Source organism: Hyperolius riggenbachi, chromosome 2, assembly GCF_040937935.1.
Source record: "Hyperolius riggenbachi isolate aHypRig1 chromosome 2, aHypRig1.pri, whole genome shotgun sequence".
Taxonomy (NCBI): Eukaryota; Metazoa; Chordata; class Amphibia; order Anura; family Hyperoliidae; genus Hyperolius; species Hyperolius riggenbachi.
In genome coordinates this window covers 453,407,804-453,419,905 of record NC_090647.1, presented here as the reverse complement: position 1 = coordinate 453,419,905, position 12,102 = coordinate 453,407,804, and the positions used below count along the sequence as shown (strand labels likewise).

The 12,102-nt window shown below is 44.7% G+C and overlaps 1 protein-coding gene across 2 annotated transcripts in view; it reads left to right on the top strand.

Annotated features, from left to right (window-relative positions):
* The window catches only part of FKBP6 (FKBP prolyl isomerase family member 6 (inactive)), a 30,905-nt gene extending 22,503 nt beyond the window's left edge, over positions 1-8,402 (top strand). For both annotated transcript variants that reach the window (XM_068265865.1, XM_068265866.1), the window contains 3 exons: positions 4,944-5,138; positions 6,498-6,607; positions 7,730-8,402. In XM_068265865.1, coding sequence (XP_068121966.1) covers positions 4,944-5,138; positions 6,498-6,607; positions 7,730-7,808 — 384 coding nt within the window. In that variant the 3' untranslated portion in view covers positions 7,809-8,402. The remainder of the gene's footprint in view (positions 1-4,943; positions 5,139-6,497; positions 6,608-7,729) is intronic.
* The last annotated feature ends 3,700 nt before the right edge of the window (positions 8,403-12,102 follow it).

The following is a 12,102-nucleotide window of genomic DNA, read 5'->3' as shown; positions in this document are numbered from 1 at the left end:
TGTGCTTCCACACATGTGCACTGCATCGCCGCGTTGCCGTAGACTTATATTACTTCTGGTCCGCCGCAGAGGTGATGCGGCAACGTAGGTATGCGTTCACAGTAGATTGGTGATTTCCAGCACACTGCACTGCATTTTGTATGACAGTACCCATAGGCTTTCATTGGCATAGCGGTGAGGTGCGGTAAAATGACCCACCATACTGGTGTGAAAGGCCCCTGACAGTTTGCAAACAGTCATTGTATAGACATGCAATTATGCTCTGGGGAGCTGTGGTCAGAGCCATAGCATGTGACAGATGATGAAGAAAGAGGAGGGCACACACCACTGCACTATGGGAAATACTTGTAGGATATACCGAGCAGTGCCATACTAGTAAGCACTAAACCTACTGTCTGCTTTTAATCTTAGCCTCTAATTAGGCTTTACCATACTGTACTACAAAGACATAACTAAACTGATGAAATGTATCGCTGTATGAGGCAGAGTTTTGCAATACATTGAAATTTAGCTTCACAATATCTGCGCTCCTTCCATGACTGAAGTACTATATTACTAAACAAAGAAAGGAAATTGTATGATATTTAGGGCTTGTTCAAACGGGCTTCTGTGGGTGGCACATTCAGCAGATGCAACAGAGCAGTAAAGCGTTTGGAATCGGTTCTCGTCGTTTGGTCGTCACATTTTGAGCCTTTTAAGGGCTTCCATTAAGGCAACCTGGGCAATCGCCAAGGGCCCCAGAGCCACCTGACAGGGGACACACAGAAACACACTAAATACCTTGCTTAGTAGGCTTTTAAAAGACATAGGAAAAGTTTACCCAGCACTGCAGCAGCACTTGGAGGAGGTGGGGCCTGCTAGGACTTCAGTGAATATTAATGAGCATGAGAGTTACACGCTAGCAGCTCTGCCTCCTAGAGGATGCCATCTGAATTCATGAATCAGGTTTGCAGCATTGTCGGGACGACTCTGATAGGAGGGGAGTGAGGAGGGAGCGAGGAAGGGAGCTGATGACAGCCAAGCGCTAAACAAAATTAACTGGGCAGAGCGCCTGGGATATGGCACGTTCACACTATACGCGCTGCTGTGCGCATTTCAGCAGCGTGAATGGTATGCGATCAGCAAGAACTTTAGAAGTGCTTAGAGTACTTCTGACGTTCATACTATGTGCGCTACGCAGTACAGACCTGATGACGTCGGCGGGACCACATGACTCACACCATGGAGTGCACAAGAAGCCTACCCGGAACCCGACCTGGCTGCGGTGAGGGCACAGGACGGCTGCCAGGGGCTGGAGGAAGCCCCAGGTAAGTGGATTTTGATTTTATTTTTTGCTTGGATGTTTTCTTTAAAGGACCACTATCATAAAAATTGTATGCATGTTGGATTATTTTGGCTCTGTACAATTAACAAGCTGACCCATCATTGCATTCCAGTGGAGGTGTGGCTAGCTTCCAGGGACAACATTTATTTTGCATATTTCAGCAGTGATGCACTGGGAGACATCTCAAGCTCACTCCAACCTGAATTATAGCAAATACTTTCTGTTTTAACCATTTACCGCCATCCTAACGTATTAAAACGTCATGCTTACCGCTATTAACAGCAACATGACGTTTTAATACGTCGCGCATTCCCGCCGCTGCTACCGCCGTGTGTCCGCCGCTACCGCCGCCATTACCGTCGGGATCCCGTGCTGGGCGATTGGGGAAGAGGACTGAACAGTCCTCTACCCAATCGCAGTGCCTGGAGTGAATGGACGTGACCGCGAACAGCGGCTACGTCCATTCACATAAACAGGAAATGTAACAGTTTAATAAAGTGTGTAAAAAAAAAAAAAAAAAGTGAACACGTCCTATGAGTGTTCACCAGCGCCATCTTGTGGCCAAAAAGTATATTACACCTACAAAACACACACATTTTCAAGTATATACACATCATTAATAAAATTACACTTCCAACCCTCCCCCCCAAAAAAAACACTTGTAAAAAAAAAAAAATCAGCTTAAAAAAATAAATAAATAGTTGCCTTAGGGACTCAGCTTTTTTTATTCTATATTTTATGGGGGAAAATTAATTTTAATTTATTACATAGGGGCTTGTAATTATGGCCAGAACAAACAGAAAAATAACCACTTATATTTCAAAATAATATACTGTCGCCATACATTGTGGTAGGGACATAATCTAAACGGTTTAATTATCGGGACCACTGGGCAAATAAAACGTGTTTGTTTTATCCACAGGAGAATGTTTAATTTTAAAACTATAAAGGCTGAACACTGAGAAATAATGATTTTTTTTCTTTTTTTTTCTGTTTTTCTCATTAAAATGCATTTAGAATAAAAAAATTCTTAGCAAAATGTACTATCCACAGAAAGCCTAATTGGTGGCGAAAAAAACGAGGTATAGATCATTTTCTTGTGATAAGTAGTAATAAAGTTATTAGGGAATAAAAGGGAGGAGCGCTGACAACTGAAAATTGCTCTGGTCCGTTAGGATAAAAACCCTTGGGGGTGAACTGGTTAAGAAAGCAAATTTTTGTTTTCCATATTATTTTAGCAAGAGGGCTTTTAGGTCCATTGTAGCCCCCTTACACACTCCCAGGCTTTCTGGTTTACCATGAGCATGCTCGGTACTCTATACCTCTGTGTGTTTCAAGTCCTACCCAATAGAGCCACATTGATCCATGCCAGGCACTGATGAGGATCAATCAATGCAAAATATTCGGTATGCATGTTGGATTATTTTGGCTCTGTAATATTAACAAGTGACACATCATTCCATTCCAGTGGATCTGGAGGTGTGGCTAGCTTCCAATGACAATGGATAATTTGCATATTTCAGCTCACTCCAACCTGAATTATCACAAATACTTTCTTTTTTTAAGTAAGCAAACTTTTGATTCCATGAAAAATTGTAAAATTTAAAATATATAAATACACATAAATAGAAAGTACATTTCTTCCAGAATAAAATGTGCTGTAAATTACTTTTCTCCTATGTTGCTGTCACTTACAGTAGGTAGTAGAAAGGTTTTGGATTAGCCCATCCCCTCCTAGGGGATTCTCTGGGTTCTCTTTATTTTCAAAAGCATTTAGTGAATGGTTCAGTCTAACTGCCAGAATAAGAGTACAAACAGGTGGGGGGAGCGGCCTGCATCTTTCTATTGTACTGGAAAGCGCCCATGTAGAGATGGACTAGTCAAAAACCTGTCAGTGCTATTAGATTTCTACTAACTACTGTGACAGCAATATAGGAAAAAAAGTAATGTATAGCTCACTTGACTCTGGAGGAAACCTACATGTGTTTACATGAATTTTAAATGTTTTTGCTTTAGTGGTCCTTTAAAAAAAAAGATACTACCCACTGTAGAGGAAAGCATCAGGATGCTGCAGAGGCTTCCCTGATAGATGCTGCAGAGGCTTCCTGTAGAGGAAAGCATCAGGATGATGCAGAGGCTTCCCTGATCCGCCACGACCCCTCCGCCTCTCATTGGCACCCTCTTAAAAGCTATGCTCCTCTGTGTATGAGCGTGGCCACGCTGCGCAGGCAGCAGTAGGGCTCGCGCCTATGTCGCTCCTGCATGAGCGTCTCAGTGCATGAGCAGCTCCATGCTACTGGGCAGCCCATACTTTACAGAGGGAAGCATGGCTGTGAGCACCATATGTTATTATTCAGCTTTCATTATTGTACAATATCTTCTAAGGTTCCAAACGCAGGATCGGAGGGGCGTAAGATCAGGGAAGCCTCCGGACTCCAATCACCACCACCACCACTTTGAGATAAATATCTAATTTTTTCCCCGCTTCACTTACTCTTTATGCCCCCACCCCAATTAATGCGTTAGTCTGCAGGTTTTCTCCCTATAAACCACGTTTGAGAATTGAGAAATTCAGTTTCTACATTGGAATAGCATTATTAATGTTTATTCCAGGCTTTCTTTTCTGGGTACAGCAATGAGGTCCATTTAAGCTGTAGCTCCCTTTTAGTGTAAAATTAAAGGAATCTAAAAAGCGTTTGCCAACGCTGGATTCCCCTGAGATTCAGAGGATGGGGAAACCTCATTGGGACCCTGACGCCTTCCCCTCCTGAGATAAGTATCCCCCAGAGTTTTTTTTTTTGTTACAGTCTATTTACCGGTAATAATGTGCGAGATCCATCTCCCGGAGTTCAAAGGGAATTGTGGTGAATTGACATTGACGTTTTTATGTGATTTTAAGAAGATTTAATAAAGCGTCTTAAACTGGATGGTGCAGAGCCTTTCTGTGAAGATCACTTACCTTGGTGGACATCTAGATACGAGACAGCTAATTTCGGCGCAGAGCTGCGCCGATGATTTGGGCGCTGCCATAGGTCGTAATGTGAATTACGGCTATAGTGGCCATCGGGGACTAATTGGGGCACAGGCTATTGCCGGAGCCCATATTAGAAAAAAAGAGGTAGTGCGGGTACAACTTGGAGGGGGAATAGCATTAACGCCACCCTGGACTTTCATCAGGCACTGGGTAAGCAGTCTTTTGGCTCCACCCTGCGCTGAAATTTGGCCTCACCTTTTTTAATGCATACTGTAGAGCAGAGTTCCCCAACCCTGTCCTCAAGGCCCACCAACAGTACCTGTTTTGCAGAAAAGCACAAACATTCACAGGTGAGGTAATTAGTGTCTCAGCAGAGCTATTTAACTACTTCTGTGGATTTCCACAAAACATGCACTGTTGGTGGGCCTTGAGGACAGGGTTGGGGAATCCTGCGTAGAGTACATAAGATAATGGAGGTGCTTGAGGAACTATTTGGGCACTAGATGTGGACAATGAAAGTAAAACTGAAAAGCCTTTATTATAGTATCCTGGTTACTAAAGTAACTTCTGATTTTCCCTTGAGTAACCGTTATAAATGCAGACGATGAATTCATATGTGTGCTTTCTCTATTATGCTCCATGCAGGCCTATTACTGTTTAGAATGTGAAACCAAGTCAGAGGAGGAGAGAGAACAGCTTAATAAGGCTCGTCTGCCTGTGTATTTGAATTTAGCACTCACATATATGAAGCTTGAGCGTCCTGAGCGCAGTCTGAAGTGGGCTGAAAAGGCTCTGGCCATAAACAACAAGAACGTGAAAGCTCTGTTTCGCTGTGGACAGGTAAACAAGTGGTGATTGGTTAAAGAGACGCTAATAAAAAAAAAATGAACCCCGGGGGGTACTCACCTCGGGAGGGGGAAGCCTCTGGATCCTATCGAGGCGTCCTCCTGTGTCCCATGTTGGTCTTGATAATTAACGTTTGCTTTAATTAATGTTACAAATCCAAGTGATTTCGAGATGGAAGCTACTCAAGATCAATTCAGATTCAATTCCAAGCTCATCCCTGCTTGGCTACACAATGGCCATTCCTAAAATAAGTGCCCCATAGCCTCAACTTTGCACTTTGCTGCTATGATAGCGAAGAGGACAGGCCAGACAACATGCTAAAATAAAGAATCCCAGTAAAATACTGCTCTTTTCTGATAGTAAATAGCCCTTACATCTAGTGATGTATGGGCAGATCAACCAAGAGACAGATTTCTCTGTGATCGCAGAGAGATCTGCTGATTGCCCATACACCACAGGCGGATTCTACAAATTTTAGCATGAAAGGTTTCTAGAATCGTTCTTGTGATGCCTCCCCAAATGTTATATGTGGCTCCCCTCCCATTCCCTATGCATTAAAATACTTTACCTGTCAGGCTGCCCGCTAGTGTCTAGCCCTCCAGCTTCTGCATTAGTGCTTCAAGTGGCTGCCGGCGCATAGCACTGTACGCCAGTAGTGAGGGGGTGTGAATACGGAAGCAGCTTGACACTAGTGGCGTGCGGCCATAGAGGTAAAGTATTTTAATGCATGGGCAACAGGGGTCACGTATAACATTCGGGGGTACAGTGGCCAGGGGTTTTGTCTCTCATCCAGATATTGCACGTCATTACCATAGAGTACCCAGTTGTCCCGAGGTTTTTTCAGCGTGTGCAGTCAGTATTCAAAATCGGTTGAATCATCAATCAAGAATGCTTGTTGACAATTATCGAATGTTCATCCGATTCGATAATAATTATCAAATTTACAGGTATGACTTTTTGGAATTTAAATTGGAGATATGTCTCTGACTCTACTACTCTAAGAGAAGTTAGTATTGTGGTAGGGAAAATCCTTATGTAGATAAAATATCACCCCTTATCAACATAAAAATATATTGCACTCCAGGAATTTCTGTTCTCCCCGAGACAGGTGGCACAATCCGTCCCATTCCCGGAAGCACATGGCTATGCTGAACTGACAAGCACAAGATATTTGCATTACAAGCTGTAAACACATTTGCTGGTGTCCTGTGTTGCGTTGCTTTGGGGCAAACAGTAGGTTTTCTCCCAGTAGAGAAGACTCTTACATCTAAATTGTAGTTATATATTTTATTTAATGCAAGTTATCCTGTTTAAGTGATTTGTATTTACAAGTTCTCTCCTCTCTTGTACTAGGCTTGCCTTGAGATGAGCGAGTATGAGAAGTCACGTGGTTTCCTTTTGAGAGCTCAAAAACTGGAGCCATACAACTTAGAAATTAACAGTGAACTGAAGAGGCTGTCAAGGTATTTGTCTTCTCACTTTCAAAATAAACCTGAAGGGTGAGGAGTATGGAAGGAGCCAATGCTGACTTCCTTAGAAAAACTGTGTTACTGACTGGAATCAAGTAATCTGACTTAACTCCTTGCAGGCCTGTAATGTAAACAAAAGGGAAGCCAGAAGATCTGCACAGTAGCCAAGCAAATGGCATTTATAAGCAATTCACTTCTATCCTAAGATTTTGAAACTATTCAATCTCCATATGCTCTGACCATTTATTAGGTTAATCGAGATGTGCTGTATTAACAGGTAAATTGTACCTTGGTTTTGTAGTCAGTCTGCTGGGCAGACTACGGACTGCGGATAGATGTCCGGATTCCTTCTCCTCCCTCCCTGCACAGTTGTGAGCAGTGCGTAATGACGCATGCCAGCTAAGTTGAAACCGCCCCCTCACCCATTCAAAGCTTCCATGGCCACAGCGGTGTCATGTGACCCACCGTCAGTACGTGCCAGTGTGTCACATGATGCTGCTGTGGCCATGGAGATATGTGAGAGGCCTGCTTCCACTTAGCCAGCATGCGTTGTTACACACTGCTCACAGCTGTGCAGAGAAGGAGAGGAATGCGGCCCGCAGTTGAATATGTTTGCCCACTCCTAGTCTAGCCAACCTATACATTGTTTTATTACAGGGCAGAGGAGGTAATTTCAATGCTATTTATGCATAATCTAATTTTTCCCTTCAAGAATAAGGAGAAAAAAATACCCAAAATTATTAAAAAATTAAATTTTCTTGATTTTGATTGCATTTGAACATGTTAAAATCTATGGTTATTTTTTTTTCAAAAAAATGTCTGTGTCTAGTGTGCGTTTTATTGTGGAAAAAGAACTGTAGTGCTTACAGATTTGAAATGGATATAACATTAGTATACATGATGGCCGCTTCCACACTAGCTGAAAATGGTGGGGAAAATAGTGATTGCCACACAGAGGACATTATTTTTAGGTTAGAAGCAGGTAGGATAACCGTATATACAATGTATTGGTGAAACATTTTTAATTGTATATTACACCAGAATGTAGTTCAGTTGGTAGACAACATTTATTTATGAAGTTAAAAAAATCTTATGTGTTTTTGTTCTTACTTTTAGTCGTTACAATGACTACATGGCTCAGCAGAGGCAGCTGTGTTTTCGCATGTTTGCACAACAGCCAAAAGCAACTTCATAGTGCCTGCGCAGTGAGACATCAAGAGGTTTAGCCACAAGTGCCAATGTGCTTCTCTTCTGTGGGATTCGTTTGTGCGAGGATGACAAGCATTAGCAACTCTGTTATTATCAATGGGCCAAAAGACGTTTACTTTCTTCTCTTAGCGTAATTTAGCTTTTTTTTGTTACTGCCTAGCATTTTTCTACATTATGAGCGTAATGATGTAATGTCAAGCTTAATGAAAATAATAGAGCTAAGAGTGTTCCTAGGCATTACAGGACCACTATCGCGAAAAAAGTAGGCAGACAGAACCGACAGGTTTTGGGCCAGTCCATCTCTTCGTGGGGGATTCTCAGGGATTTCTTTGTTTTCAACAGCATTTCCTGAACAGCAGTTTAACTGCCAAAATAGTAAGATAACAGCCAGCCTCTCTACTTGCACACTAATTTGTAAGTTAGACTTTGCAACTGCTTTTCAGGAAATGCTTTTCAGGAAAACCCTAAGAATCCCCCATGAGGAGATGGACTGGCCCAAAACGTGTTGGTTCTGTCAAATTTTAACTGCCTACTTTTTTCACGATAGTGATCCTTTAAAGAGTACCAGAGTTAAAAAGTAAAAAGATTTTATACATACCTGGGGCTTCCTCCAATCCCATCCACCTGGATCGCTCCCACATTGCCATCCTATGATGTCTGCAGCCCCGGGAACCGGGTCCCCGCACTTCCATCAGTCGGAGCCAGTCTAGTATATGAGAAGTGCGCTGTTTGCGTATCTCTCCAGCAGCCGCTGGAGAGATACTTAGAGGGCGCATTTCTTCTGCGTAGCTGGCTGCAATGACCTCAATACGGGGACCCGGTTCCCGGAGCTGCAGACATCAGAGAACAGCGGCGTGGGAGCGATCCAGGCGGATGGGGCTGGAGGAAGCCCCAGGTATGTATAAAATCTTTTTACTTTAGTCAGCTCTGAGTCCTTTTAAGTTTGTTTCATACAAGTTGTTTTACTTTGCTTACAAATAGCCAGCCAGGTTCAGCATTGTTAGACAGTAGAATTTTTTTTGTTTACTTCATGTCCAAACAACTAAAATAAACATTTTTTTTATGTTAAACAGATCTTATGTTTCAAAGTACACCTATTGTTATGTAAAAGTGCCCGTGTAGTGACATTATAGTGTTTGCTTATAAAAGCATACAGACTGCATATAATTCTATGCTCCTGTTGTGGAGATTGAGCTTCCTGGTCTGTACAGCAGAGCCTGATTGTTGGCCTGACCTCTCAGTCTTGCAGCCCAAGTTGACATTACCAACCTCCTAGCTACACTCTGGTGAGGTGCGACCATCTACAGCCCATTCTGATTCCCACTGTGTCCTCTGTGCAGTCCATGTGCAGCATGCTCTGAGGTGCCCCGACACTACCAGTCCACCCACTGCACCAATCTAAGGAACAGACCAGGCTTCACACTTCACCCCACAGTTGTGGATGCCAGCCCCAGAGCATGACACACACTAACTGTTTGGGGCACACGGCTATGGAGGGTCTCTGCACAGCAGAAAATGACAGGCAGTGGTGCAGTTTTATTGTCTGGACATTTTTTTGCTCCCTATATAGATACCCTATGAAAGATCAAGGACACGTAAAAGATGCCAGAGCCGAAGGACTCTGGTTAATAATTCAGCGTATCTTGTGAATGGGGTGGTATAAGTAGATACGTACTGCACCTTCTGTTCCCCTCCGTCACTCACTTTTCTCCTACAGCAAGCCCCGTTCTGACAGGCCGACCAGGGCAACACACATAACGACTGACCCGGCCACGCATGCGCGGTACGTCCATTCAGCACACTTGTAGCCGCGGTCAGTGACGTAGGCATACAGGTGTGTGCTCACTCTGCCTCTACATGCGCAGTACATGATGTGGAGATGCACCGGGTAGCGAGCGAGCACCTGTCTGCTGACGTCATTGAGCACAGCTGCAAGGGTGCTGAATGGACATACTGCGCATGCGCAGCGTACTATGTCAGGGTCAATAGGATACATGAGTCGGCCTGTCAGAATGGGGCTTGCTGCATGAGAATGGCGAGTGATGGAGGGGAACAGAAAGTGCGGTAAGTATCTTCTTACCACCCCAAACACAATATATGCTGAATTAACCAGAGTCCTTCAGCTCTGGTATCCTTTAAAGTACACCTGATGTGAGAGGGATAGGGAGGCTGCCATATTTGTTTCCTTTTAAACAATACCAGTTGCCTGGCTGCCTTGCTGATCCTCTGCTTATAATACTTTAGGCCATTGACCCTGAACAAGCATGCAGCAGATCAAATGTTTCTGACATTATTGTCAGATCTGACTAGATTAGCTGCATGCTTGTTTCTGGTGTCATTCAGACACTACTGCAGCCAAATAGATCAGCAGGGCTGCCAGGTGGTATTTAAAACAAAATAAATATGGCAGCCTTCATATTCTCATTTAAGTTGTCCTTTAAAGAGGATCTGTAACATGAAAAGATCCCCTGGGGGGTACTCGCCTCGGGTCGGGGAAGCCTCCGGATCCTAATGAGGCTTCCCACGCCGTCCTCCATCCATCAGGGGTCTCGCTGCAGCCCTCCGTGGAGTCCGTGCAGCGGTGACGTCAATATTTACCTTTGCTGGCTCCAGCGGGGGCGCTCTGACGGCTGTCGGCTCCGAACTACACGGAAATACCCGATCGCCGTCGGATCTGCTCTACTGCGCAGGCGCAAGTTTCCTGCGCCTACGCAGTAGAGCGGACCCGAATGAGATCGAGTATTTCCGTGTAGTTCGGAACGGAAAGCCGCCACAGCGCCCCCGCTGGAGCCAGCAAAGGTAAATATTGAACTGACAGTCGGCACAGTCGCTGGCTGTTCGGAGGGCTGCGGCGAGACCCCCGTGGGACAGAGGACGGCGTGGGAAGCCTCATTAGGATCCGGAGGCTTCCCCCACCCGAGGTGAGTACCCCCCAGGGGATGTTTTTAATGTTACAGAGTCTCTTTAAGGGCCCGGCTAGTAAATCACTTTGAAATGGTTACTTCAGTAAAAAAAAAAAAAAACACAGCCAAATTGACAAGCGTTTATTTATAGGTGTTTAAAGTACCTATAAATAACCTGGTTGTTTATTTATTTATAGGTGTACCCTGGTTATGAGCCGAAAAGGCAAGTAAGCTGAATGAGCATCAGTAGACTTTTAGTGGCTACACAAATTTGTTTTATATACTGCCTGTCTGCTTTATATACTGCCTGTCTGCTTTATATACTGCCTGTCTGCTTTTCCTGTCACTAAACGCATCATTCCTTTTGGGCACTATCATTTAACGACCGGTGTATTTTAAACTTTAGATGTAGTCTCAAGCCTATTATAAATCTTCTCAGATAAAGGTTTAAAGTGCACCAGAGCTCTCATAACTAAAAAGATTTATACATACCTGGGGCTTCCTCCAGCCCCATTTGCTCAGATCGCTCCCACGCTGCTGTTCTCTGATGTCCGTAGCTCCGGTACCCGGTCCCCACACTTCCATCAGACGCCTCCAGTCTGGCATAAGAGAAGTGCGCCCTCTACGTATCTCTCCTGTAGCTGCTGGAGGATGTCTGTAGCTCCGGTACCGGGTCCCCACACTTCCATCAGTCGCCTCCAGTCTACGTAGAAGAATTGCTCTCTTTGCGTATCTCTCCAGCAGCTGCTGGAGAGATACGTAGAGGGCGCACTTCTCTTATGCCAGACTGGAGGCGACTGATGGAAGTGTGGGGACCCGGTACCGGAGCTACGGACATCCTCCAGCAGCTGCTGGAGAGATACGTAGAGGGCGCACTTCTCTTATGCCAGACTGGAGGCGACTGATGGAAGTGTGGGGAGTCGGTACCGGAGCTACGGACATCCTCCAGCAGCTGCTGGAGAGATAGGTAGAGGGCGCACTTCTCCCTTGCCAGACTGGAGGCGACTGATGGAAGTGTGGGGACCCGGTACCGGAGCTACGGACATCGGAGAACAGCAGCGTGGGAGCGATCTGAGCAAATGGGGCTGGGAGAAGCCCCAGGTATGTATAAATCTTTTTAGTTATGAGAGCTCTGGTGCACTTTAAAGTGAATGTAAACCAAGATAAAAAAAAAATAATACTTGCCTATGGAGAGAAAAGGCTGTGGCTCCTATAGAGCCTTCCTGTTCCTCTCCTGGGCCCCTCATTCCAGCGCTGTTACCCACGCTAGCAGTATTCAACCAATCGGTCGAATACTGCTCTGTGCCGTCTCGGGAGCCCAAGTGCTCCTGAAGACGGGCAGCCACGTATTGCTACTGTGCAAGCACGCACTCTCAT